Raw genomic sequence first — 27,968 nt, forward strand, 5'->3', positions numbered from 1 at the left:
AGTCTTCATACTTGTAAACCCGCTAGTATAGCTGCTAAGGTGCAGATTCTCAGTGGAGCGGGGTATTAAAGTTGATTGAGTAGTAAAAGAGAATCCGAAGACACCACTCAGGTGGCACACGGGCATTCGCCTCTGGTCTGGGCAGAAATCTCAACATTGCCATGTCCCAGCTTTGTAACTTCCACCTTGTGGACGTACGGGACTTATCACGCTCGGCGTTCTATCACGGCCTCATACTAATGCAATTCTTGGTCCGGAAACCCTTGAGCAAACCGAGACCTGCTCTCTTATTGTCAAGAGCTTTTGTCTTAAGGTTTTAGAAGGCTTTCGTCGAGGCCAAATACAGTTCCCGGTTCAACAACTGCTGTTTTTTCCCCCCACCAAAACAACCCTCTCACGTTCCGGTGTTCAGTCTTCCCGTCATTCAAATTAATTGAGTGGTCCAGTTCCTCCCTTTTGTGGGCGTTGTCACTAACCGCTCACGCAGAACGATATTTGGAAACTTTACTATGTCCCATTGAACTGGAATACTGCTGACCTGCCTGGTTAGACGTAGACATAATAGCATCTGCCTCATAGTATCACGTCAGAAGGTTACTGGCCCGGGCGTGGAATTATTATTAAAGAGAGTCGCGACGCGAACCTAGATGCTCTATTGCGAGAGCGCTCAAGGGTGGCCAAATGCCATGCCAAGCTCCGTCGTTGCAGGCGTACACACCGCCGCTCTCGTTCCTACCTGTACATTCATGTTCTGGAACGACATCAGCCCTCGATGATGGCGGACTATGCCGGCCCAAGCTGTTCCCTGGTTTCTTGTAGTGTTTTTGTACTATTGTGTACCTGTGCGACTCTACGAGGGTTCACCTTGGATGCATATCTCAGTACTCGGAGGAAGGTTGGTCTCATTAGCCGTTACCGAGGCTCTGGGCATGCAAGTATCACGGCACAGCACGTTAACCTTCAACCTTTACCTGAATCTTCGGAGAAGTCGGCCCGAAAGTGGTCCACGCCCCGGGGGCGGGCGGTAAGGAGCTCGGGACAAGCTTAAGCATGCTGCAAGGATGAACACATGTACAAAATCTTCCCTCTAGGGGAGTTGATGTTCCCCTGGGGCTTCTCGGTAAACGAGACAGTAACATGCAGCAGACTCAACTTTCGCAGCTTTCGTATCGTTTACCTGTCCTAGCTCCACGGTAACGAGCCGGAGTGACTGCTTGTGGCCTTGGAGCGATTTCGTCTTGATTTCCAGGCTGCACGGAATAAGGATAGGATCTGCGCCGTGTCTTGGTGGCACGTATAGCTCATGGAGGTATATGCTTCTCAACTAGTTAGCCTGTTCTAGTTGTCGGAAACTCGACATTGAATCTCGTCACTAGTACAGAAATACCAATGGCTTATCACGAAACCAAGCCTTGGCTGTTGAGGGCAACATGACTCGACAAGCCCAACTCCATTTCTACGGCCGTTGCAATGACGAGCACGCAATATGCCGGAAAAAAAAAAGATTTAGCCTAGTTTCGTGAAAAGATTCATATTGTGTCCTTGACATCTACGACGCATTGTCTTGCGCTTATCCGGCATGGTGTCTCTAGGCCAGCTTGTTGATGTGTAAGACACGATGCGCATAGAAAGTCTACATGAGAACGCTCTGCAAAAAGAGGAGTGACTGGATCCAACAAACCCGTGATTGATTCTCGTTTTGAAGTTCGAGGTTTCACCTCAGACTAACGCACACAAAATGTTCTATCCAGACTCAGACGGGAGCAAGGTTGGGGATTGGCGTCTTGGAATCCAGCAAACACACACCGGGTTCAGTTTCCCAACTCGTTATGACCAGTTTGATAAACCCTAAAGCGGTAATCGCGTAAGCCACATTGAGGCTACAAACCACATAAACCCCATGTTACATATTCGATAAAACATGAGTTTTTGGAAGCCTCTTGCGGGATCATTAGAAACAAAAATCTCGGTGAATCAACATACGCGCGGGATTCATGTTTATCAGTGTCACCATTCGGTCTTCCTGGGTTGCCCTTACCAGCAATTCCATCTTATAGGAACGGAATATCCGGCATCTAGGAGAGTTACGTCGCTTCGAAAACCCGCCTCTGCAAGCCCAATAGTCGGATGCAACCTCCATGTGCACGGACGAGACCGATATATGTGCCATTCAACCAACCTAAACAGACCCGCCGGCCCCCTATAAAGCCGCTCGTGGTCCCGGGCGTTGGCGACGGGAAGAGGGGTCGCTAACGGGCGGGAGCAACCCGTGAGGGAGGGGTAGGAGAGCGCCGCCGTTCAAGAAGCGTCGGGTAAAGAAAAAGAGGTCGAGGACCAGACACAAAGGCCCCCCTTAATGAGAAGTGAACCGAGACCCTCGGGAAGTCCACCACCCACTTGCGGAACAAAGCCCGACCCCGATCACCGTCTCCTCACACCCACCCCGACGAGCGAAGGGCAAGAAACCCGGTATAAGCTTCTGCGATCTTGCCACAAACCGGCCGGCCTCGACGCAGGGGAGAAGTCAACCGTCCCGTTCTAACTAAGCCTCGGGCGGCAGGCCGCCGGCCCTGTTTGCGCACATGTCACCACCTGCCCGGCCACGTCGGTCCGTAAACTGTACATGAGGTTATACATAGTAAGTGTCAATGAAGTGGGATGTGACGGGGAGGGGTCGATCCACACACCGCCGCTTAACGTTTGTCAGAACAAGCCTGCTTGCAGCAGCTGCCGAAAGCATATATACTACTTTGGGGACAGTCATTGGTGCTTGGAACGAGACGACAGGGAGGGCGTCCCGTCAATTCTACTTCATCGGACACTCCCCCAACTTCAAGTCTTCCGTATCTCGTCAAGGCCCCATATGGCCAGTCTCGCGTAGGGGGGGACTTGGCAGCTCCCATCGAAAGGTTGTACAACTCGCGACCCCATTTGATATTGAGGTCAATATGACCCCAGAAGGCCAGATGTCCTTTGACTAAAATCCCCAATACAAACATGGTGATGCGATGCTACAAAACAGAACTTCGCAAGGAGAAATCAGAACCTCGGACAAGGAATAGGGATGGATTATCTTGGCATTCGATAGCCAATCAGTAGGAGAGAAAAAAAGGCCAACCCCACGTGGACCCTGACTGACAAGGGATCCCCCATGAAGGTAGGCTTACAGCCACATTATCGGATCGCCCGTGACGTGATATTCCCCGTTATCCAAGCTGAAACTATTCCTAAACAATGACATGTCGCACAACCACGGTAGCCAGACAACCGTTCTTGGTCGACGAGTATGATTTGCTCCTCCTGGAATGAGGGCGCAGTATTATGAAGGCAAACAGGGCCTTTACTGAGTTGTAAATATTCAAATCTATAGAGCGAAAAAGAGAAACAGAGCAAAGTGACATGCAAATATTAACGGTGAATAGCAGATTCCCCTGACCACGGAGGTCGACGTAAAGTAGCCAGAAAATAGAAAATAAATATGTGTATATATATATATATCACGCTGTTGCTTGATGCTGATGCTTCCGCCGCTGGCGGCAGAAAAGGTGGCCCAATCCCACAGGCCCTACATAGCTCGTCCAACTGCTCTCCTAGGAGAGATTTTCCCTGCAAACTTTAGTCGGAAGTGTTGCGTGTTATCGTTGGTTTATATGCGCTTGGCAGTGTTGCCTGCGACGGCCCGTCTCCTCCTGTAGTTCTCGGCGTGATTGAACCGCTCGTACGTGCCCAAGCCGTAGAAGGACAGTCCGATGAGGAGCCAGGTGCCGGTAATGACGAGACCGACGGGGAAAATCATAATTTGCACTCCGGGAAGAACGAACGCCACGGTGCCGTTATGGAGTGAGGCCACCATCTGATCGACGGCGGCCTGGGCAACGGCGAGATCGGACCTGATCACTTCCTTGGAGAAGACACCGGTAATAAAAGCGGCTTCGTTCGAGGAGACGTTGGTGCTGACAGTTTGGCCGGCAACGTTGACACCGGTAAGCGTCAGAGTCGGCATCACGAGCGCTTCCAGTTGAGACCTGAGTTTGGTTAGCAGTCCGTGGCTCAGAGATGAAAAGGGAGACGGGAAATTCGTACATGGACATGGACGGTGTCATCCTGGCCGGGTCGATCTGTCCAACAAAGAGATACGTCTGCAACAGTTGAGGCGCGACCGCACGCTTTTGCAGTGCGGACCAGGGAACCTCGAAGTTCACGTCACGGCGAGCAGTTGTGCCGGTACTGGCGCCGGCGTTGTTGGTGCTGATTGGGGAGACGGAAGCACCGTTGAACGAGAGTCCAACCTGAATGTTCTGGGGCGGGATGCCAGAGAAGGCACCATTGGGCTCGGAGACCTTGAAAAGGCGCAAGTCGGCCTCGAATACGCCGCTTTTGGCGTCGAGGCTCGGGAGGTTGTAGCAGATGCAAGTTCCCGAGGGGTTCGATGCCTGGTCGAGATGTGAAAGCGCTTCGGAACATTTCTGGGATGTTTCCGCCTCCCAAGCCGTCATGTTGATGGAACCATCGGGGTTGAGGGTGACCTCGGATTTTGGGACCCATACGCCATCCACGGCGGAGCTCTGGCGCTTCTCGATATATCGGTTTGCAATGTCCTCGTAGCTTCGTTCTAGCACGTCGACGGCCCTAACCTCGATGGTTTGGTCCATGGACAGCGGGCGGATCTCGGCGCAAGCACTCGAGGCCAGCGCCGCCGTAGTCACGGCCACCTTCCAAAACATGGTGGGCGATGAAGATGGAAAGCAAGCAAGCAAGCGCCAACTAGGCGAGTTGTTGGTGATGATGGTTTGGCGTCGCCAAGGTGTAATTACAAAGTCGGGTCCCGGCCGGCGGCGAAGCGAAGCGAATTGGAATAAGACGAAGCCTGAGAAAGAGCGAAAATGGAGTCCTCCTCGTCGCCTGTGCCCAGAATGGCTGATCTCGAAGGGCCGATCGAGGGTTGTCGGGTATGGCGTAGGATCGTTAACGACGGGATCGAACCCGGTGGGATTCGAGATCGGATGGGTTCAAGAAGTTCGGCGGCAACGGAAGGGAAGAAGAGAAGTAGATGAAAGAAAAATAGGGACCTGCCCGTCGGTGGGAAGGTTAGTGGTGGTTAATTGCTGGCTTGGCTGTACTCGGGTCGGGTTGGTTGCGCGAGGCCAGGTCGGTTCGACTCGGGATGGCGCAGAACGAGAGAAGGCCAGGAGGAAGTACGAAGTGGGATGGGGTGGCGAGGATTCAATAAGGGCGGATATTAGCGTCGGTGGACAAGCAGGCGGCAGGGGGGGGGGGGGGGGGCCACTGCAGGGCTGGGCTTTTGGCAGACAGCAGGAGATATGTGGGAAGAATTGTGTCATGCAGCGACCAGTGTGTGCCTGACGAGACAAGCGGTGGCCTGACACCCTTATGATCCACAGCAGGGTTGAAGGGGTGAGGTTGAGCCGTTCCCAGGTATGATGGGTGGGTTTGGCGCGACGAGGGGGTCGTAGAATGGCTGGAAGGGCTGGAAGGTGAAAAAGGGACTTCGTTGCAAATGTGAAAGAGTGCTGTACGGTTGTAAGCGAGCGTGGGTGCGCGTGGATGTCGGTGTCAGTGTCTACTAGGTAGGATGTATCCGTATACCTAGGTATGCAGTACGACGTAAGAAGAAACTCGAGGGCGGGGGTGGGTGGTTGCCAGACAAGGATGATGTGGGTCCCGGTGTGTGATCCAAGGGACCGAAAGATTGCCAGATCCAGGGAGGGATGCCGTTACAAGACCAGCAGGACGATGTGCGATAGAACACAGACTTGCCAGGCTTTGTTGTCGTACCTGGTGTGTACGGGAGACTGGCGGGTGGTTCGAGTTAAGATTTCGTGAGACGGCAAATGCAACGAGAGGCGCTCGGGGACTGGGAAACGTGGAAATGGAGGAACTGGCTGAGGGGGGAGGATCCAGTCGGAGAAGAAAGAGACAAGGGGTGGGTGGGTAGGACGAGTTTGAGCATGTCCGTAACGGTGGTCGAGATGGGAATGCGACGGATGTGGTGGGCGAGCTGAACTGGAGATGCATGAGAAGAGAAGAGGACAAGGGAAAAGGGGGAAGGCCTTACGTAGCGGGACCGAGCTTGAGACGTGTCGTGATGATTGGCTGTTTGGTTGGATGATATTGGGAAGATGGATGATGGTGGTGGTGGTGGTGGAGGGGCGGGAAGGGAAGCGTTGGAGGCTGATGCGAGGGACGCGGTGATGTTAGCCGGGGTCGAAGACGTACTACGTAGCTAGTCCAAATTGGGCATGACGTACCGGTTCCCGAGGAGAGATTAAGCTTGAAGTCACGTGGACGCCTATACTACTACCTACAGTAGTAGATGGAGCGTCACAGTATCGGTAGGTGCCGTACCCAAGTACCCCACTGGGCACGTGCCTGAGACCCAGGCACGCATCAAGCCCTAGCTAAGTACAATACGTATTGTGCCGCCGCACAAGTGTACCTAGAGTCGGTGGTACGTACATGGAATACGGTATTCCCTTTTCCGAATCCTTCCCTTCCTGTTTCTTCCTCTCCCCCCTCCTCTCTACTGCTGCAAATGATCTATTCTATCCGTGCAGAGCAGAGTGTTCAATTCCGTCCTCGCTCTTCAATCAACGCCCTCACTAGTTTTCTTTTTTCTTCTTCTTTTTACTTATCTCTTTTTTTTTTTCTTTTTTTTTCTCTTCTCCGTCTCTCTTCCTTCCTACACACCCAGCTCGAATACGGAGCCTGCTTGGCAGCCCCGGCGGGGGTACGGTGGCGGATCCATGCACCACATGATGGCTATACAAGTATACTTTAAGCCTGAAAAGAGGAGACGGACGTCCGAAACCGTCACACACTCGCAGCGGTCCCAACCATTGGTCAGATTCGTCCTCCCGATCCTCGATTGTCAAAACGGAGGCTTGTGGACGGCCTCGTCCCAGTCGATGCGCACCTGCACCACACTCCGTCTTTATCGCTAGGACCACGAAGCTTCGCCCCTCCGTCCCAGGCTGGGAAGACGCGGTGCCTGAGCATCGTCAGCATATCCCTGTCCCATAGCCCGAGCCCACTACCTGACCAGCTCATGGCATTGTCGGATCAGCTAGAGATGGAACAAGCGTCGTTCGAGGAAGGGTCGGGGGCTGAGGCAGCTCTGGCTAGGGGGCTGACGACGTATTTCATTGGCCCAAGTTGACCAAAAGCTGGAGACGCCAGGGGGGCGCGGGTCTCAGAGGGGCAGCGGTCAGGGGTGCGTCGTGAGGGACTCCTGTTTCCCTGCGCAAACAACGCCGCGGCCAAGGTACCGCCTCCTCTCTCTTATCCATCCACCATGGGCTGGAACCGCCAGCAACCAAGTATGGTATCGGTATGGTTAGCGCAAGGGAGAGCGGCTTGGAAGAGCACGCTAGCAGCGCCTGCAGCCACCGTGTTTGGGTTTTCGAGCCACACTCAACAATCCTTTCCTAGTTGTATATCCGTACTCCGTACGGAGTACGGATAAAACGCACGGAATACTCTGTACGTGACTGTGGCTGCACCATCCGATATAGCCAGGCCGGACCTACTACGTACGCAGCAGTGGACGGGCCTTTGCGCCCTGTGCTCGGATTTCCATGGGCATGCGCTGCGATACAGTCTCGATCTTCTCCCTCCAGAAATCGAGATCGGGGAACCAAACCAAAATACGAAGACCAGGGCGAGACGCCGGTGCGCGCAATCGCCGGTGCCGTCGACTCACTCATTTCACAAATGGCCACATCATCACGCCTCTTACCGTACACCAAGACGATTAACCTCCCCATCTTGAATGAATACCCGCCGCTGTCGTGAGGTAGGCAATCGACATCAGCAGCAGCAGCTTCAATAGCAGTAGGTAAGCACAGGTCCTCACCGACAGGACCTACATTACCGCCCGCGGCGCGCCTGCGTCACCAGCGGCCCTTGTCTCAGATGAAACGTGTTGGACCATAGCGAGCGCTGGGCACTCCCTCACTTCCATGGCATCCATGCAAGCAGGCTTCACCTAATTCGTGGGTCAACGTCGAAATCTGGGAGAAGTAGCCGGTGGGCCACCACTCTGGAATGAACCAGGGGGGGGGCTCCTAATCTGCAGATGCTACTCCAGAGGAGCCTCTGCGACTGCGAGTTTGGCAGCGGCACAACCCTCCGATCTGGCATCTCGAACCGGCCTCTCTTCAGAAGACACCTTGTCCGCGTGCACATGTATACCTGTATCCGTATACGGAACATCACCGGCTACGGCGACACAATCCGACTCTGTGGGCTTAGCCACCCAGTTCTCTTTTGCGTCCATGTTGAAATTTCACATCGACTCTCGCTGCGTTTCATCCTCGTGTTACCATCCCTGCGAAATATTAACCTCTTGTCACCAAAAAAGCTTAGCCTCCCTCCGTCTGAACCTGGATTACTTTCCGCTATTATTGATCAATCGATTGGGCCGCCCTGCTTGAACATCTCATTGGCAAAAGTGCTGTACTGAACGGGCACTCGATTGAGAGAAGCCTGTCTCGTCGTCACTGGTAGCCCGAATATCGAGCACGGCGAGTCGGAAATCGGCCGCGCCGCCATCGAAATGACCATCGTATCTGATGTACCGTAGTCTTATCGACAGCCGCTCCATCTCTCATCCGGCCCCTGGTGCCGGGGAAAGGAAACAGCTACTGCTTCTCCATCGCCGAACCGCCGCCACCCACAATGTGGCCGACGCGTCCGAAACACGCCTCCTGAAACCTCCTGGCGCGACCGGTTTTGGGGTCCTAGTGGGACTGGATTACGAGGCCAATACCGGTACCATTTCGCCGTGCTCCCACCGTCCACATTCTACAACCCGACGCATTCTTCTTGAGCAAACAGCTGCTGTGTTGAGTGACACACGGCCGCCATGTTCCGCAACAAAGGCTGCTGGCTCGGCATCCCACGGGCCGAGAATGACGCGGCCATGCCACTTGAGTCGGCTGTCACGGCAAGCACTGTTGGTCTTCATGATAATATGCTTAAGGCCAATTACTAAACCTCTTTAATGATCTTCATTACCCAAACGTCGCTGGCCCTCAGGGGGGTGTCTCTTGCGTAACCAATCTCGTCACCCATGCTATCATAATCATCGTAAAACGCCAATGTAAAGCCACCGTCCATCTTTTGATTCTCATCCACCCGCCTCCACTCACTCGCTCCTTTCGTCCTCTTTCTATCACTCAGACGGACGGATAAGAGGGCCGAGGGATGAAGCGGCGAGGCCACCAGGGAAGAGGTCAGAAGGACCAAACGGGTGTGACAGGCTGAACGATATCCTCTTGGTATACCTCAACGCCCGTGAACCGAAATTGAAACACGCCGCGTACTCATGCCGCAACTCGTTGGCTCCAGAGCCGTGGTAGCTTCCCCTTGAACCAGAGTGCCGCCTCGGTGAACGCCAGGTATAGCCCGGTGAAGAACCAGAAAGTCATGACGACCCCGAACCCGCCAACCAGCTTGGCGTCCACGATCCTGCCCACGACGACGTCACGTATGGCGTTGCTCATAAGCAACCAGTTGTGTACTGGGCCTAGTTGGCTGGCCGGCATCGCGATGAACGGCCTTTGGTGAATGATCTGCGCCTTCTCCCGCTCCCGCTCCTCGATGGTATCGGCCATCCTCCACGCGACCTGGTTGTTGATCTTTTCCCAGGTGGCCTCGCAGGCCATCCTCCGGGCCTCGGCGGCCATCTTTGACCGACGGTCTCGGTCTTTGGATAGGTACATGACCTTGTCGACGAAGCCGTTGAGGTCGTCAGGCGGGACAAGGTACCCGCAGCGCCCGTCGTCGATGATGTCGCTCGGCCCGCCCTCGTCGCGGGCCACCACCGGCACTCCGCTCGCCATAGACTCGAGGACGACGAGCCCGAACGTCTCGGTGACGGAGCAGTGAAGGAAGATGTCGCCGGACGCATAGGCCGTTGCGAGGTCCTCCCCGGTCTTGAACCCGGCGAATATGACTTTGCCCTGCTCCCTCAGGGGGCCAAACATCTCATGCACCTCCCTCTCGACGTCGGCGTTCCTGTTTCCTCCCACTACGTAAATCTTGAAGCGGAGGCCCCTCGCGTCCAGTTCCTTGGCGGCTTTGGCCAGGAAGTCGAAGCCCTTCTCGCCCGCTACTCTCGATACACATATCAGGATGACCTCCCCGTCCGGGGCAATCTCCTTTCTCAGGGCATCGCTGCGCATATCAGGCCGGAATATCTCCGTCTTGACGCCGCGCCGCAGGACCTCGGGCTTCAAGCTCTGCACGCCCTGGGCCTCGAGGTACTTGCGCACGAAGCGCGAGGGGTAGAAGACCGTCTTCACGGAACTGTGTCGGAACAGAAAGCTCTGGACCATGGCGAACGCGAAGACGGCCACGGTGCTGAAGGGGTGAGGGAACAGGATGGCGCAGTAGCCGGCGAGGTCGGTCTGGAAGTTGCAGATCACCGGCACCCGCTTCTCCCTCGGCTGTTGCTGCAGCTGGAGCATGACCTGGAAGCCCAGAGACGCCGGCGAGGCGAGGTAGATGAGGTCGGGCGGGGTGTCGCAGCCAAACGTCCTCGCGAAGAGGGCCGACACGCGCACAGGGTAGACGACTGAGAGCTCGGGGTTGAAGGGAAGAGGGTAGCCCTGCAGGCGTACCTCGACTTGGCTATCGTCGGCTGCGGAGGGGGCGAAGGTATTGTGCTGGGTATGATTGTGAGGAGCTACGACGGCGACGAGCGCGCCGTGGGAGCGGAGGTGCTCAACAAGCATCAAAGTCGTCCGGCTGACGCCGTTGACGGGCCCGAAGGACTCTGTGCAAAGGAGGATGCGTTTTCCGCGCAGAGAAGGGGGGAAGATGGCATTATCGTGAGTCGGATACCGCGGCAAGGTGCCGTAGCTCTTGGGCAACAGAGGCTGATCCATGTTGGCTGAACTCCAAACCCGTCAGCCGCGAGTGTCGCTGATGCTAGTCCTCGCCCGGGAGTCTCGTACGGGGCGTATCTGGCCTCGTCGATGATGAATGGGTATGGGACTGGGCAAACAACAATTGCTAGCTTTGCGCGATACTACCGGGGCTGAGGCGTAAGTTGAAGATGTCTACAGCCGAACGGCCAAGAACCGGCGCGGGAGGCGCGCTTGGCTTCTTGATATCGGGCTTCGCGCAGGGCGAGCATGTTCCAGGTCGCACAAGAGGCATGCATACGCGCACGGGATGACATTGGCCTGATGCAAGACAGAGAGACAAAGAAAGGTCATGCAGCAGAGAGTCATGGACAGGACAGCCACCGGGAACCTGTCGATGCATCGTGCTGGGCCACATGGGAAGCTTGGATGGCCAACCGCGGCTGCGGTGGGGGAGGGGCAGACCAGGGACATTGAATCCCTAGTCTCGCACATCGCTGCAGGGTCCAGAAGTCAATTCTGGGTGCATACCGAGAAGATTCGCCTTCCGATACCACGCCTTGGCCCGCTAGCCGTCTCTGGCATATGTGGTGATGACCTCTCTTTGTTGGACGCCCAGACCGTGGGTTCCAGTCTCCCCGAATAGCATTTGATTGATGCTCAAGCTCCCGTACTCACATCTCCGTTGGGGCTTTATAACTCACTCCTCGTCCACTGACATCAACATTAACAGTCCAGCTGCTTGCAGTCCCTGATTCGAGTGGTAGTGGGTGGTACTGTGCCCATGACCAGAAGATACATTGTGTATCTTGTTGTATGCCGATAGGCAGGCAGAATGCGAGAGAGCCAGGCCCGCTATCAGCGAAAACTCCATTGAGCGGAACATTCCCACGTGAACCTTTCGCAACCGTCTCATCTGCATACATAGCACGACCGTCTGCCCACGAGACAATCTCCATGCTCCGAGTCAGCGTGCCCAATCAGAGGCGCGGACGGGGCCACATTCCCGCTTCGGTGGATGAGAGCCATACAGCAAGACAACGAGAGTCGAGGCAACACCTCACGGGCGACCGGCCGCATGACTGTTACTCGGAGAGGTCAACGAACCCTCTGCCTCTTCCGCCGGAAGGGATGAAGGCGAATGACGAGGTGTTTCCGGATCCTCGTGGGCATCACGGTTGGACGTCAGATCTTGAAGATTCGTTCTCACCCTCCTCCCCTCCCGACTGGCCAGCCCCTGTTCAAGTTTGACGAGTGGTATCTGCTTGCTACACGATTGGGCTTTTCAAAGAATGTCATTCGCCCCTGCGTCCTCCTTACCGTGGAGGGGCAAACCGTGATGAGATGGGCTAGGTCTGGTATCGACAAACATCTTGCCCACGCGCCGAATCGCCATGGACCGGAATAAGCTTGGCGACGGGACGGCTACAGAACATGCCTCCTCAAGTAGTCCAGCCTCCCGCGACGCAGGAGTCAATAGTCGAAGAGCCTTTCTGCATAATTTTAAACCGTTAATCATATCCCGACTGACGACGTCGCTGACATCTCCCCTATTTCACAGCGACTCTCGGATCTCGGCACAATCGATCCTTGTCGCAGGTCGCCGGCTTCCCAACAGCCAGGTTGACTGACGCGCGTCAAGCCCTCGAAGCCGTTCAAGATCCTCCCGTGTGTTTCCCCAGAGATATCGTAATCAGACAACGCTAGTGAGTTCAAGCGTTCGCGAGCCGCGTCAGGTCTCATCAAGCCGCCTGTTCCGCACGGCCGCCACCAGCCCAACCATACCCAATCCAAGATAGTGAAACGAACGCGTCGCCCATCGGACGAAGCCTCCCACGGTGGGCCAGGGTCCTATCGCAAGGAGAAACCGCTTCCCGCCTCTGCTTTATACAGCTCCCGAAGCCCTGGTTCTGACTTGGCCGCGACACGTGAATATTCAAGAGGCTCTTTTCGCATCGACAAAGGCCGACGATGTACAACCTGGACGGGACCGCTCTGCCGGCCTCGATCGACGACGCCGAGGACGCCAGCTTCCATCCGCCCTCTACGGTGCCCACGACGCCCGAGGGAAGCATTACCTTCAGTCCCGTCGTCCGAGCAGAAAGTAACCTCGTCGAGGACGGGGACTGCATGAGCGACGATGCCTTTGGGGAACTCCTCTCAGACCGAGGGGGCCATGCCGCCTCCGCGGCCAGCATCGGAAGCACGCCGGTCACCAACATTTCTTGCGTGGGCGCAGGCTACGTAGGTGAGATATGAATTGGAAAACCCCCCAGTCTGGAGAAGCTTCTCTTTCTCCCCCTCCCCTTCCATTCTGATCCCATCTCCCAGGCGGCCCGACTGCCGCGGTCATCGCCTTCCAAAACCCGCACATCCGCGTCACCGTCGTGGACAGAGACGAGCGGCGCATCCGGCGGTGGAACTCGAAGCACCCCCCGATATACGAGCCCGGCCTCCGGGACATCGTGAGGGTCGCCAGAGACGGCGCAAACGCGTGCTCGTTCCAGAACGAGCCCGCCAAGCTGGGAGGCTCAAACGTCCCATCTTCGTCCTTGTCGTCCGCGTCGTCCGATTGCGGAAGTCAGTGCGGCCCAGACGGCAGCAGCGGCGGCAGCAGCAGCAGCAGCAGCACCGGCAAGGGGGGCATCACTGCATCTGCAAGGAAACCAAATCTCTTCTTCTCCACCGAGGTTTCCGGGTGCATCGCGGAAGCGGACATCGTCCTGGTCGCGGTGAACACGCCGACGAAAACGCGAGGGCATGGCGCCGGCAGTGCCACCGACATGGCGGCGTTTGAGGCCGTCACCGCCGAGGTCGCAAGGCACGCGAGGCCGGGGGCCATCATCGTCGAGAAGTCCACCGTGCCTTGCATGACGGCGGAGCTTGTGCGCGAGACTGTGAGTCCCAACCCGCATTTTTCTTCTTTTTCTTTTTTTTTTCTCGGGCTCGCAGGACGGACTAACCCGGGTGTCATACGTCACAGCTTGCCGCGCACCGGCCCGGGGTTGACTTTGAGATCCTCTCGAACCCCGAATTCCTGGCAGCCGGCACCGCGGTGAACGACCTGCTTCACCCGGACCGCGTCCTCATCGGATCGGACACGACCAGCTCGGGGAGGCGGGCGGCCGAGGCGCTCGCGGGGGTCTACGCGGCCTGGGTGCCTCGCGCGCGCATCCTCACGACCAACGTGTGGTCGTCGGAGCTCGCGAAGCTGGTGGCCAACTCGATGCTGGCGCAGCGCATCAGCAGCATCAACTCGATCAGCGCGATCTGCGAGCGCACGGGGGCCGACGTCGACGAGGTCGCCGCCTCGGTGGGCCGCGACCCCCGCATCGGCGACGGGTTCCTCAAGGCCGGCATCGGCTTCGGCGGCAGCTGCTTCAAGAAGGACATCCTCAGCCTCGTTTACCTGGCCGAGTCGCTCGACCTGGGCGAGGTCGGCGAGTACTGGAGGCAGGTGGTCACGATGAACGAGTACCAGCGGGACCGCTTCACGAGGCGGGTCGTCAAGCGCCTCAACAACACGTTGGCGGGGAAGAAGATCACCATCCTCGGGTACGCCTTCAAGAAGAACACCTCGGACACCAGGGAGTCGCCGGCGCTCGAGATCATCCGGGCCCTGCTGGTCGAGGGGCCGCGGGAGATGGCCGTCTTCGACCCCTGCTGCAACCCGCTCGTCGTCCGCGACGAGATCCGCCGCCTCTGCGGCGGGAAGAGCCCCCTGAAGGAGGACGGCGGGCCTCTGACGGTGTACGGCAACGCCTACGACGCCTGCCGCGGCAGCAACGCCGTGCTCATCACCACCGAGTTCGACGAGTTCCGCAACACAAAGACGCCGCCTCATCAACCCCCCCGCCCAGATACGGCATCACCGAGGGCGGACGTTGACCCGCGCCCGTTCAGGAGCGTGGAGGTCCGCCAGGCCGATGTCTTGGCGCTTCAGCGGTTCCTGGCGGCGCAGCAAGACCGGTCAGCGGGGCCTGGGGCTCCTTCGGACGACCCGCTCGGGCGGTACGTCGCGGAGCCCGGATGCGCGGACGACTGCCCCGACTGCAGGGCGGAGCTGGATAGCAAGGTTTCCGGGTTTGCCACCGGGCTCGGCACAGAGGAGTACAAGCCCAAGGAGAGGGTGGACTGGGCCAGGGTGGCGGGCGATATGCAAGTTCCCCGGTGGGTATTTGACGGAAGGGGGGTCATCAACGCCAAGAGCATGGCAAAGTTGGGGGTTCGAGTCGAGAGCATTGGGGGACGGGGACGGAACTGAGGGAGAGAGAGAGGGAGAGAGAGAGAGAGAGAGAGAGAGAGTTGGGGGGAGTGAGGGATCGAGGCTCGGTTTACCAAACCAAACACTTAATTTAGAAAAAGGCTTCTATTTCTTGGCAGGGCTATTTCCGTCACTCTTCTTTGGGGAGTTCGATGGGCATGGCTGCTTCACGGCCGAGGTCAGCATTATTAGACGGGAGAATTCAGATGGCTTTTCAATAATAAATTCATAAATCCTCTGCCTACAACAACGACGACGACGATTATGAAGCAACAATACTAACACTGAGGAAAACGAAACGACTCTCTTGCCATCGTCCAAAGAAGAAAGAAGAAAAAAAAAATACCCCTGAAAAGGCTACTCTCCTGGGACCCAGCCATCCGAGTGCGGCTCGCAATCGCAAAGAGTCAGAACGGGAGGGGGGACGCCTGGCTGGGCTTTGAACCTCGAGAAGGGTGAGGCGACTGAACTCTAGCCCACCGGTTCCCTCTCGCCACCACAACTCGGCATCCGATGCGTGTATGAAGCAGGCTCGTCCTCCCAACTTTCTCTCTCTCTCTCTCTCTCTCTCTCTCTCTCTCTCTCTCCCTCTCTCTCCCTCTCTCTCCCTCCTCTCTCACTCACGAGCCGTGTTTCACAAACGAGTCGAGGGGTTTCCTGCTTAAAAGGTCGGAACCGGCCGAGGACAGACCCGATTCAGGTCCGGGTCTTGCAAAGTTCATCTGAGGATGGCGCGGGGCCGGTTCTAGGCTTTCTGAACCGCAGGATTTGGGGAAACCACGGAGACAACGGTCCGGGGTGGCGTTGATAGGTTCAGCAGATAGAGTGCTTGATGCATGTGGCGTGTGTGGTCGACCGGCGATCGTCGGCCGGCGGAAAGGAGAGGGGGTTGATCACGTCGAGGCGCTCTCACGATAACCGGATTCCCGATGCCCCTTGGTCGGGGACCTCCCGGCATATTCAAGCTTTGGCCTTGCGGGTTACACATTGAATATCATCGTCATCACAGGCGACGATGCCCTGCCGCAGGCCGCAAGCCGAACGCATCAATTCTACTTTGCGGGTTGCGTTCGCCTCTCCCCGGCAGATTACACACCACCGCCGAGCCAGCCGGCCCCCTCCCCCCTCCTATGAAGCACACCCGTCTTGTTTCTGATGACTAACTATTTCCCGTTTCTCTTGGGTGTCGCGAGCCACCGGATTGGCTGGCAGAGAGAATGGACGGTTCTGAGTTGCAACGCGTCGCCCATGGACAGCATCGGTTGGGCAGTCTGTTCGCTGTTTCACGTCGTGGCTCCTTCGCCCACACACCGCCATGCGATGCTTTTGTTTCCGGGTCAAGTGAGACGATTCGTTCGAACCCAGATTGCCGATACAGGTAGGCAATCTTGCACGATCGCGGCCGTTGCCCTGCCCAGACGGGTTTCAAGCCCCCGATGCCTTGACTCTGCGTTCGAGGAGTGCGGGGGGCCGTGTTAGCTGATAGGTCAAGAGGCGGCGATCTGCGCTGGCCGGCCTTCGTCACTCTCCTGGTCTGGTCAGTGAATTGAGCGTACATTGGGTGCAGCAACCGTTTGGCTTTTCCCACCCGTCCGACCTTTCCATTTTGCCTTTCTTGGGGGCGCGCCGTTTCATCCACTCATGCTACTGTGGCGGGCTGAGGTGCGGCATGCTGCAGCAGCAGCTGCGGCTTGGGCGGGATGATGTGAGGATCCGAGGGTCAGAATGGGCGAGGAGAGCTGTCTGATATAGGCGGCGTCCTGGAAAACGTCGTCCTTTCCTGGCAGGAATTCTTTTGGATGATGTGCGCATGATCTTCCTTGCAACAATCAGTCCGCGCTGTCCCTTCGACGCCGGTCGACGCTCTCACCATCTCGCTCAGCCTTGTTATACGCCTACCTGGAGGCTCTCGATACCCAGGCGGCCTGTCCCTTGACCACGGGACTGATATACGAAAGAACCCCTTACGGGTACAGCAGCAGCTTGAAGGAGAGGGGGGGAAAGGATGAGGGGGGCGAACACATCGGTGCTGGTCCTCTCAGGCCTCGCCGCGCTGACGAAGGCGAGGGAGGTGAAGGTCGACGAAGTCCCCGTCGAGTGCGCGACGATATGCGGGCCCATCGTCGAGTTGACGTACAAATGCGACATCGACGGCAGCTTCGACGAGCTGAAGAGGCGGAAGCTCGACGGTCCGCCTGCGAACCCGCCTCCTCCGGAAAAGAGGCAAGCAGGGAAGCATGGCTCAGGGGTCGGCCGTCACGGGGTGGCGCGCCGCCATCACCGCCGTCCGCCACAGGACGGCGACGGCGGAGGAGATGAGTCCACGTCGGCCCGGAGACAAAGAGCGGCGCCTACAGCTGCCGACGCGCAGCAGGCCGGGGAGACCACGCCGGTCTTCATCGCCACGCTTCCCTTTGTTGCCCCGGATCCGGATACGACGACGAGCACGTCGAGTACTCAGAACACGCCCACACCCACTCCTCCTCCGCCTGTGACCACGTCGTCACCGCTACCGTCGAGCACATCGACGTCCTCGACGAGCACTTCGACGAGTACATCCACAAGGTCCACAGCTACGAGCTCTTCGACAACGAGAACGCCCACGAGGACGACCACCTCCACGACGAGCTCCACGACGAGCCCCACGACATCAAAAACACCAACAAGTGCCCTCCCGCTATCTTTGCCACCTCCACTACCTCCGGCACTCCCGCCTTCCCCGCCAGTATCAGTCACCTCGACCGTCTTCCTGACGATGCCGCCGCCGGCGGCAACCGTACCGATACAGGCTCCGCCACCGGCACAGTCTACTCCGGCAGTATCCGCTCCGCAACCGGAAATACCACCACCTCTACCGCGGCCATCGTCAATATCACAACCGCAACAACCGCCGCCTGAGCTCCCCACGCCGCCTCGCCAAACCTCTCCCTCCTCCTCCTCCTCCTCCTCTTCATCGTCTCCCTTGCCGCCCTCATCCTCAACAGAGACAACGCCGCCGCAGCAACTGCCCACGCCACCGCAACAATCCCCGCCCCAGTCGCCCTCGAGCGATCCCGTTCCGCAACCCGTCGTGGGTGGCGATCCCAAGAAGCAGCCGAGCCAGGACGAGATTCGCGAGAACGCAGAAAGAGACTGCACTTGCACCAACAAAAGCTTCGACGTACAGCTGCTCGCGGGTCTGTGTCAAAGTTGTATACGAAAGTCCGGAAACAGGGCGGATAGTAAGTCCGGAGAACTTCATACTTTCTTTGTCTTGTCGCCCCCCCCTCTCCCCTCCCCTCCCCTCCAACGGCCTTTGCTTTCCTCGACTGGGACCAGTCACTGATCGTTTCCAGGCCTAGACATTATTATGATCCAGTGCAACTTTACCGGGGCGGATTATACGCCCAAGAAAGACAGGCTCGTCGATGGGATCCGCGTTGAGGCGCAGAAGCCCTTTCTGTCCTCCAGCGGGAACGTGCTGGCCGGCACAGGAAAATTCAAACCCGGAATCGCCGCGGCGGCCGCAGCTCTCGTCAGCCTTGTTGCAGGCATGGCGTTGTTTGTGTAGGCGGTTCAAGGGGGGGAGTTGAGTTTCTCCTCCCAGGAACCGGTAATGCCGGATGCCGTAAGAGCATTAAATTAATGTTAATCAAAGCGGGCCACTAGATGCTGGCTTAGTGAAGCTTTCACGATGCTTGAAATGAAGTAGGATCAGCGAAAACAAGAAGGCATCGCTTTCCTGCAGAGTGAAACGTCTAGATTATGATCATCTCTAATCTAGTATAATCTATATACGGTGCCCCCCGTCATGCCGCTGGCTTTTGCCACGTTTCGAGGACGCATGGGCAGTGTGTGTTACATGGGGAAGAAAGAAAAGCAATTAAAAACTCGTAAACTCGTCATCGGGTTGGGTATCACGTCTTTTCTTGCCCCCCTAAACACTCTCCACCCACGTGTCGGTCTTTTTCTTCTCGTCTCCGTCGATGGCGATATCCTCCGTCTCGGTATCGACGGCGGGCTGCTCGGCCTCCTTGACGCGCATGATGTTGCGGCCGTGGCGCAACCAATGGAAGATGGCGTAGCCCACGACGTAGGTGAAGCCGACGAGGGGCACAATGTACGAGATCCGGATGTGCGCGGCATCGGCGATGGCGCCCTGGATCGGCACGAAAACGGCAGCACCCGCGACAGCCTGCACCATGATGCCGGCGCCGCGGCGGGTGTGGCGGCCGAGGTTGGCGGTTCCGAGGGTGAAGAGGATGGGGTACATGGGCGCCTCGAAGAAGAAGATGGCCATGAGGACGCCCACGGAAGCCTTTCCGCTGCCGGCGGTGCAGTAGGCGGTCAGGGCGATGGCGGCGGCGGCGTAGATCATGAGGAGGAAGTCGGACTGGAAGACGGTGGCGAGGGCGGTGGCGACGAAGCGGCCGACGGTGAAAGTCATGAGGGAGAAGGAGAGGAAGTTGGCGCCCTGGGAGTCGGACAGGCCGCCGTTCTCGTGGGCGTAGTTGATGAACCAGGTGGCGACGGTGACCTGGGAGCCGACGTAGCAGAACTGCGCGATGAAGGCGAAGATGAGGTTGAACTGCTTGTAGAGGGGCCCCTGGCCGACGGGACGGCCGAGGGCGTCGGCGCCGGGGCCGGCCTCCTCGAGGGCCTGCTCGCTGACCTCGGGGAGGCGGGCGAAGAAGAAGAGCGCGGCGACGGCGACGCCGGCGCAGGACACGGCGAGGTAGACGTACTGGACGTTGGTGAGGGAGTTGGCGTTGGCGCCCTCGAAGAAGAACTTGGAGGCGATCAGGGGGCCGATGAAGGAGGCGACGCCGTTCCACGACTGGCAGAACTGGAGACGGGCCGAGGCGGTCTCGGGCTTGCCGATGACGACGGCGTACGAGTTGGCGGACGTCTCGAGGGTCGCGAGGCCGCAGGCGATGACGAGGGTGCAGACACAGAAGCCGCCAAAGATGGCGCGCTTGTTGTCCGTGAAGAGGGACGCGTGGGCGACGGGCCAGAACAGGATAGCGCCGAGGGAGTAAAGGGACAGCCCCATGAGGATGGTGAACTTGTAGCCGCGGCGCTTCAGGGCCTCGGCGGCGACGGGGGAGAAGAGGAGGTACCCGCCGCCAAAGTACATGACCTGGAGGCCGGTCGACTCGAGCTTGCTGATGCCGAGGACGGTCTGGAAGTGCTTATTGAGGACATCGAGCAGGCCGTAGGAAAACCCCCAGAGGAAAAAGAGGGAGATGACGAGCGAGAGGGGGAAGATGAGGGCTCGGCCGGTGAGGTAGCCGCCGGACACGGCCGGAGCCACAATGGGGGCGCCGCCAGCCATTGTGATGGACAGTCTATTTGATAGCAATATCGGGAGTAGTGGTGTTTGGAGGTGAAAAGGAGGAAGATGATCTAGTATAAGTGCTTCCTGAGGTATAAGAGACTACCGGGTTGACTGGGGAAGGGGGCTGCCTGGGCTGTGAGCTATGATGAGAACCAAAACCTCGAGTCTGGGGAAGCAACCGCCTTTTATCCAAACATGTTTGCGACGTGACCTGTGATATCCCCATGGGCAGCGACTGAGACGTGGGCTGTTAGTCCGTTGAGCCCCAGCAGTCCACCCCCAGGCATATTCCCTATGGGCAAGCGGTTTGCGCATGGGTCACGTCTTGATCCGGTGTCCGCATTAGCTTCCAATGTTCGACATGGTCGACACGACGAGGGGCCATGTTGTACTGCGTAGTCTTCTTCTGCCGGAGAGAAACGGAGGGAAGAACTCTGACGGCGCGAAGCAGACCGACGGAACAAAACACCCAAAAGACGCTAGGCTCGCCCGTGCTGTCGGGCTTTCGAGCCGCCAAGAGACGACCAAGACCTGGCTGCCCAGTATGGAAGGGAAAAAAAAAAACACCAAGAAAACCAGTGCGGCCGGGTTTGTAGCAAGGCGAAGCAGAAGACTGCCGGCTCGCCACGAAGCCGGGTAGAAGACCGTCTCACCAACACTCCGCAATACGGCCGGCCGCACATTCTCTCGCTGATTCTCGCTGCGGCAGCCAAGCAAACCAAGCACACTAACCCCCGGGGAAGGGGCGTTACCTAGTTCGTGCGGGGGGTGGAAGGGGTGAAAGGCGCGGGAGGGAGGAGAGAGTCAACCGGCTTGGCATCGTGTCTGTTCAAGAGCGCGATGCTGATTCCGCCAAGCCTCAGGCTGTCCAATGACGAGGAGGGGCCGGAGTGAATGCCGCCGCCGAAACTGCGTCGTTTTGGCAGAACCGCTAGAAGCTCGTTGGAATGTTGCCAGACGACTGCCCGTGGAGCAGGTCAGCGCCTACGTTCTTAGCGCGCCCGGTAGTTTGGCCGAGCTGATCTCCTAGTGTTCCGCGCTGGGGGGGGGGGGGACATGCAGCGAAAGCTGGGCGCGATCGGTATTAGCGTGATGAGAAAGAATCGGGGTGGTCGAGAGAGAAGCTGGCGACGGAGGAGGCTTCCCGAACAGACTTGTTTGGTAGATTGCGACGATGCCGGTGGGAATACTGGCCAAGCTCACCGTCGACTTACCCCATGTGCCTCCCAATGGACTGGGAGGAGGCTGTCAGATGGAATCAAGTGAACCGGCCTGACCCCGGAGCCTTGATAGATCCCCTGCAGGTTGTTGGCGTGGTTCGAGTCGACTACTCCAACAACCTCCGCAAATACCATATACCCCAGTCCCCGTAGAATGGACGGAGAACTAACCCCATGGGCAGGCAAGCTGGGGCTGCGGAGATGGTCCGATATTCAAGAAAATCTCGCTTGCAGGCGCCTAGGCGAGCTTGCTGGGTGCCGCATATTCTCTGCCCTCCCGCGCTGCTCACACAGCTATTGCGGATACGAGGGCTGTCTCGTGCATGCTGCACTTCATAGAAGAGAGACCCCGGGTTATCATACGTTCCCCAGACGTGTCTGGAGCCGTCTAGATCGCGCTCCCTTCGGGGAAAAGGCCGGGGTTTTCCCCGGCCGCCACAATATAAGGTCGGCCGTAGACTCAGCGCGGCAGGTTGTTCCCCCCCTCGCATTGACGGGACCCAAGGGAGACGGGATGGCGTCGAGAGGTATTATGTATCCAGAACACCGGTCGTTGTTGGCGTTACAGACTCGATCCACTCGATCGGGCCGTTGTTGGACGCCAAAGCCGGCCAGGCCTCACGGCAGGGCTTGGCTTCGGCTGCATCTGATTCGAGGGTGGCGTTCGTTTTCGCAGCCGGCCATCGGCGGGTGCAAATTTTCTTCTGTCGAGCGTGTTGCCCGGAATCGCATCATCGTCTTTGCATGACACAGGTGTGGACACGTCTCCTGTGTTCTCTTCGAGCCCTGCGACAATTTGGTATGACTGTATATCTTTCCATGTCTCATTAGATACGCCTCCGAGGTATTAAAAAAAAAAACCTCTCCGACTGAGGGCTGATGGGCCAAGGAAAGTTGCAGCTAGAGCGTAGAACGCCCATAGTATCTTGGTCGATCACGCATTATGGGCCGGGGTAGATTCAGGGCCGGATGAACGTTCAGAGCCCCTCAAGACACCGCTTACAGCTACGGTGAGATGCAGAAAGTCTGAAGTCAACCACTAATCCCCTTACCCACATGACTTTAGACTTTCCGCATGTCACTGTAACCAAAGGCGACTCTGTCCATCATGCAGTAGTAGAGCACGTGGCTCCCCGTGGGGGTTTTATGGGTGACCCTTGTTTACATCAATGCCAAACGTCGCGGCGGATGCTCAGATGGGGGCGACAATGAGGACTCCAACGGGGTTGTCCCAGCAGCATGTCCTTGCCATCGACAACCGTCAACCGGGGCCCATTGCTCCCTGCAGGGAACGCACGTGTTTCACTCTCATCAGGTCTTTGTGGGCAGCTCTCAGGCATGCCGTGTATATGCCGCCTCGCTCGATGGGAAATCCGAGAAGAAGTGGCTCGGCAACAGCCGACACTTGCTCTTCCTCCGTGAATCCGGATTCTGGCAGATGCTTCTCCGCGCGGGAAAAGAGGAAGTCCGAGCGAGCCCGAACGGCGACGGACCGACGCGGCATCGCATGGCGGCCCGCATCCCTAGGTTGCGTTGGCATATACTCGCAGCCCAAGACCGTTGTGATCTTGTCTCTGCTCTGTCATCCGGAAGAAGACCGGATGCGTCACAGGACGCTGGTATTCTCCAATCCAGCGAAAATAGCCACTGATTTATTGATGAAAGCATGGTGACTCGAGAACGGAGCCTGAGGTCGCATTTGAATTTGCGACGGCTTACTTTATAGTGCAACTACACCACGTCCTTGGTCGGGCCTCCAACAAAACAGAAACAAGCGTGTGGGTGAGCATTTGCGGTCCTAGTCGACTTGGCTTATCCAGCGCCCCCGTTTGTGCTCCCCTGGCTCTCGGGCTCCGCGTCGATTTGATGGACAAAGAGCCAATCACTCCAAAGCTGTGTCCAATCCTCGTGTGGGATGACAGCCACCGAATCATGTGATGGGCATGCTATTTTCGAACAAAGAGAGCAAGGCGTTCGAAGTGTTACGATCAAAATACTTGTGAGGTGCAGCGGTTCGCATGCATGGCCGTCGAGAGTCGGGAGCGGGCGAAGAGCTGCAAGCTTCGCCCGTCGATCGTCACAGCTAACACCGCCCGCGTCGTCGTTCAACTACTGTCTCGTCAGATGCATAAAGATATTCAAGCTCGCTGCGATGGCTGCTTCGCACAGAGAAACAGCACAAATTGCGACGAGCTGGGTGGCCTAGAGTAGGGCCTAGAGTAGGAGAGCACCCCTTGTTAATGCGCCAAATGCCGCTGCGGCGTAAGGCGTTTGTCGGGCTTAACAGCACGTGTTTCAGAGGCTCAGCGCAGCGGAGTTTATGGCGTTGGTTGACGAAAAGCTCTCGTTGGCATTCAGCCTGACGCTTTGCACTGCAGCATCCAGCGGAACTGGATAGACGTCATGGCGCAGCTGATAAGTTTATCTATCTCTGGCGCTTTTCAACCCGTTTGTAGCTTTGGGAAAGCAAGCGAAGCAGCTTCTGCTCCGACTGGATTGTGATATAATGCGGAGCTGACGCCCAGATTGCATGTACCCGAATCGAGTGGCCGCAGCTGCAGCTTACATGCACCACATGGTTTTTTTCCTGTGGCGATAGTGCTAACTCCGGCACAGTTTCCGTTGCGTCTTACTTGATTGTCGTGGCTTACCTCCGATATCAGTGGAGATTCCCAGTCCGCTCGGGGGCAGGCGATGCGGCCGCATCGTCCGCATCGTCCGCACCGCCCACGCGTCCTGCGCGGCCTGATTCGGAGATGATGTTCCGTGAATGAATAAAAGGCTGCCTTGCCGCTGATGGCAACGCTGGTTATCCCTTCGTGTCCCTTCTTGGCTATCTATCCCTTGGATTGCGCATCTTCCAACACAGCACTGCACTCTGCCAGACTCCGACCTGAACGGCTCGACAAGCATCTCCAAACATGCATCTCATCCTCACCGGCGCGACTGGCCTGGTCGGCTCAGGCGTCCTCGACGCCATGATCAAGATGAAGGACGTCACAAAGATCTCCGTCCTCAGCAGGAGGCCAGTCCCTATGGCCGAGGACGCCAAGGACCCCCGCGTCGACGTCATCATCCACAAGGATTTCGAAAAGTACGACACGGAACTGCTGGACAAGCTCAAGGGCGCGAACGGTGTCGTGTGGGCCCTGGGCATCAGCCAGAATCAGGTCAGCAAAGAGTAAGCAATTCTTCTCACTGGCGCGCCAGCGCGCGCGCGCAAAAAGCTGCGTGCACCCTGCTCACCCGCGTGCGGCCAGGGCCTACGTCAAAATCACCAAAGACTACGCCCTCGCGGCGGCAAAGGCCTTCGCCGACCTCGCGCCGGGCGACGAGCCCTTCCGCTTCGTCTACGTCTCGGGAGAGGGCGCGACCCAGACGCCGGGCCGCTTCAGCGCCATCTTCGCCCGCGTCAAGGGCGAGACCGAGACGGCCCTCTCCGAGATGCGCGCCGAGAACCCGCGCCTGCGGACCGAGTCCATCCGCCCGGCCTATGTCGACAACAAGGACCACGACGCCATCAAGCCTTACGTGCCGACCCCGGATGTCACGTACAAAGTAACGGCTACTGTACTGGGCACTCCGATACGGGCGTTTGCTCCGTCGTATCACAGCCCGACCGAAGCGCTGGGGAAATTCATGGCGGAGATGGCCATGGGTAAGGTCGACTCTGGATTGGCTGCTGGTGGCAAGGACATTGTCACGTTGAATGGCGGGCTGAGGGTCGTGAGCAATGTTGCGTTTCGGAGGTTGGCCGGCTTGGCCTGATACATGAAACACCCGGAGGGAAGACTGCATAAAGCAGAGATGAGAGCGGTCTATGTACACATATGTATATCATTGCGGCGAGTTTCAAATCACGATTCCAACTGTTACGAGTTGAGGCGCACAGCAGGGCATATTACATACATGGGAGAAGAGTGAAAGTTGCTTGATTCTAGAGAAATGCCTTAGATTGCATACTCGATTGAGAGAGAGAGAGGCGCCAGGCACGCGATAAGAACATTGTCACGTTTTGTCTCTGGTCAAGGTTCTTATCTCCACAAGGTGTTCTCATCGCACAGAGCGCTCATCAGAGCCACGTTAGTGAATGACGAGGACTTGGGATGGTATGGCGCACGAGTCAGCGAGCTCAGTTCTATATAGTCTCAGAATTGCTCACGAATCGCCACCAATCACCACTCATTCGGTTCCACAGGAACTGACCGGCTCAATGGTCTAGAGGTATGATTCGCCCTTCGGGTTCCACAACCCTTAAGCACAGCTTGACTGGGCGAGGCCCCGGGTTCGAATCCCGGTTGAGCCCTCGACTTTTGCTTCGTTTTGCTCCTCCCCTGGGAGGAAGTTTTGATGGTTTTGGTATGACAGACAGCGGGGCAAAGATCCATTCGATGACGGAGAATGTTGTAACGAACGCTCTCACCCTCGTATAGCGACTATCTACAGATACTTCTCAGAAAACACTATTAGATATTTGTCAATTGCCTTACGCCTCTGCGATGCCTTAGATCACCAGCCAAGACCCGACAAGAACTTCGCAATCATCAACCAATACCGCCGCCAGGCAGGCTTAGGATGGTCTCATCGTTGCGTTTCGAATTCATGCGCTTTGAAAGATCCAGACAAAGAATTGTGACAAAATCTTCATTGTGGTAGGCGTAGTCACCAAGGACATATCTTGGGCCTCCGATGATTTACTTGGGAACCAGGATGGACGGTCTAGGGTTAAAAATATCCAGTCCATGGGGATCCTTGGATATCCATACAACTGGATTGGTTTTTCTTTTTTTTATCTATGGGTATGGATTGATGTAAGTTTGGTGACCATGGTTTTTTTTTTTTTTTTAGGTATAGAGCCTAAAAATCCCTATATATATACGGAGTACATTGGATAAGATAAGAATAGATTCTCGATTAATCTGTAGAACTAGTATAGTAAGGTAGGAATATTTCAAGACATTAGAATTCACACAAGACAAGTAAACAACATGTAAATATAGTAGGCTGTCAACAAGACTTTTATTGTATTAACATCTTTGCATCATAGGGAGATGCCTCTTCCTAGGAGTGGTACTATAGTAGTACTAGAAACCGAAATCTACCTTTAGACGTTCAAGTAAAAGTTCCATCCTGGCTGTAGTTCCCATCGTTCTCATCATCATTCATAACTGTTCTAGTATTGTCATCTTCTTCATTATCTTGCGACTTCTTAGTAAGACGCAAAGGCTTCTTGCGGAAGCTATCGCTTTGTTGGTGCTTGCGAGGGTCCATCAACTCATCAACTCATCAACGTACGTCAGTTGCTTTACACAACAACTTCGACTTTCCTCTTCGTACGTCAATCTTCTCTCAACATCAGTCAACAATACTCCCAATTTGTACGTATCCCTCTCCTTGTTGTTGTTGACTTTGCTGACTTGTGACAGTATTAATCCTCCTCGTACGACATCCACTATGGCTCTTCAAGTTGGTAACCACTAAACCGTCATTGGCAACATTCATGTCCAACATGACCATAATGGAGTTACCTGGCTCCATCTGCCGACGGGCAATGCTGCTAGTAGGAACTTCCTCCTCGCTCTTGTAATTAAAGTTATTATAACTAGTGTAAAGTACTAAGACAGTACTCTTGTTTACTAAAGTCTCCTTTAAACACTACTAACATCTATTAACTCTATCTCCTCAGGGGAAATAGCAGTAGTCTTACCCTAGTTCTAGTGAGCCCTAGTTAAGGCAGTAAGACGCTTACAGAACGCATCTAACTACTGCACCTTTCAGCGCTTAATAGTAGCTAGATAATGGTTAATACAAATGGTTAATACATTCCAAAAGTAGGTACTTACTAGTCTCGTTACCTACTCTCTAAGCAGATCCAAGGTTCTTGCCAATTGCGTAGAGCGCTGTGCTACCACTTGACACAGCCTTCCTGCCAGCCGTTGCGGATCTAACAGGAGGAGCTAGGCTGCGATAGTGACGTGAAGCGACGCAGTGCAAAGGTAAAGTGTAACAGCAGAGCAGTGAAACAAGGCAAGGAATAAACAAGGAGCTGAGCGATTGACATAGGACAAAGCTAGGTATAGGTGTAGACAGTGTATTAAGGTTGACTCTCCTAATGGGAGGTATTGGGCGATGGGATATATATCCCTTGGGCATATGTCTGTTCATGTGCCTATAGGGTTATCTATCGTCCCTCCTGTCTATCTACAATGTACCGTACTTGTCCTGTGACAGCTACCCTCTATAAAAGCTAGGTATGTGTGTAGATAGTCAATTGAGGT

The 27,968-nt window shown here is 56.4% G+C and overlaps 7 protein-coding genes and 1 non-coding gene across 8 annotated transcripts; 5 read left to right on the forward strand and 3 right to left on the reverse strand.

Moving 5' to 3' along the window:
- Positions 1–3,646: 3,646 nt before the first annotated feature.
- LY79DRAFT_516092 (uncharacterized protein) lies at positions 3,647–4,724 on the reverse strand (the record flags this gene model as incomplete). Its single annotated transcript, XM_060554782.1, has 2 exons — positions 3,647–4,025; positions 4,084–4,724. The coding sequence occupies 2 exons, from the start codon at positions 4,722–4,724 to the stop codon at positions 3,647–3,649; spliced, it is 1,020 nt and encodes a 339-aa protein (XP_060413841.1).
- Positions 4,725–9,344: 4,620 nt separating this feature from the next.
- Positions 9,345–10,910, reverse strand: LY79DRAFT_580058 (glycosyl transferase group 1; the record flags this gene model as incomplete). Its single annotated transcript, XM_060560067.1, has 1 exon — positions 9,345–10,910. One exon carries the CDS (start codon positions 10,908–10,910, stop codon positions 9,345–9,347), a length of 1,566 nt encoding a protein of 521 aa, XP_060413842.1.
- Positions 10,911–12,489: 1,579 nt separating this feature from the next.
- Positions 12,490–15,194, forward strand: LY79DRAFT_607791 (nucleotide sugar dehydrogenase). Its single transcript, XM_060561900.1, has 4 exons — positions 12,490–13,137; positions 13,221–13,437; positions 13,519–13,786; positions 13,873–15,194. The coding sequence occupies exons 1-4, from the start codon at positions 12,861–12,863 to the stop codon at positions 15,151–15,153; spliced, it is 2,043 nt and encodes a 680-aa protein (XP_060413843.1). The 5' UTR covers positions 12,490–12,860; the 3' UTR covers positions 15,154–15,194.
- A 1,964-nt stretch (positions 15,195–17,158) lies between these two features.
- Positions 17,159–18,703, forward strand: LY79DRAFT_670042 (uncharacterized protein; the record flags this gene model as incomplete). The annotated part of the gene is made up of 4 exons (XM_060563728.1): positions 17,159–17,545; positions 17,608–18,018; positions 18,155–18,374; positions 18,489–18,703. The coding sequence occupies 4 exons, from the start codon at positions 17,159–17,161 to the stop codon at positions 18,701–18,703; spliced, it is 1,233 nt and encodes a 410-aa protein (XP_060413844.1).
- A 366-nt stretch (positions 18,704–19,069) lies between these two features.
- LY79DRAFT_516165 (major facilitator superfamily transporter) lies at positions 19,070–20,467 on the reverse strand (the record flags this gene model as incomplete). Its single annotated transcript, XM_060554784.1, has 1 exon — positions 19,070–20,467. The coding sequence occupies one exon, from the start codon at positions 20,465–20,467 to the stop codon at positions 19,070–19,072; it is 1,398 nt and encodes a 465-aa protein (XP_060413845.1).
- A 1,247-nt stretch (positions 20,468–21,714) lies between these two features.
- On the forward strand, positions 21,715–22,536 carry LY79DRAFT_222145 (uncharacterized protein). Its single transcript, XM_060551617.1, has one exon. The coding sequence runs from the start codon at positions 21,845–21,847 to the stop codon at positions 22,436–22,438; it is 594 nt and encodes a 197-aa protein (XP_060413846.1). The 5' UTR covers positions 21,715–21,844; the 3' UTR covers positions 22,439–22,536.
- Positions 22,537–24,284: 1,748 nt separating this feature from the next.
- Positions 24,285–25,791, forward strand: LY79DRAFT_555105 (nucleoside-diphosphate-sugar epimerase). Its single transcript, XM_060557897.1, has 2 exons — positions 24,285–24,871; positions 24,951–25,791. Exons 1-2 carry the CDS (start codon positions 24,612–24,614, stop codon positions 25,456–25,458), a joined length of 768 nt encoding a protein of 255 aa, XP_060413847.1. The 5' UTR covers positions 24,285–24,611; the 3' UTR covers positions 25,459–25,791.
- A 106-nt stretch (positions 25,792–25,897) lies between these two features.
- Positions 25,898–25,996, forward strand: LY79DRAFT_t134. The gene has a single exon. It is a non-coding gene; the product is annotated as a tRNA-Pro (tRNA).
- The last annotated feature ends 1,972 nt before the right edge of the window (positions 25,997–27,968 follow it).

Source organism: Colletotrichum navitas, assembly GCF_030913465.1.
Source record: "Colletotrichum navitas strain CBS 125086 chromosome Unknown LY79scaffold_32, whole genome shotgun sequence".
NCBI lineage: Eukaryota > Fungi > Ascomycota > Sordariomycetes > Glomerellales > Glomerellaceae > Colletotrichum > Colletotrichum navitas.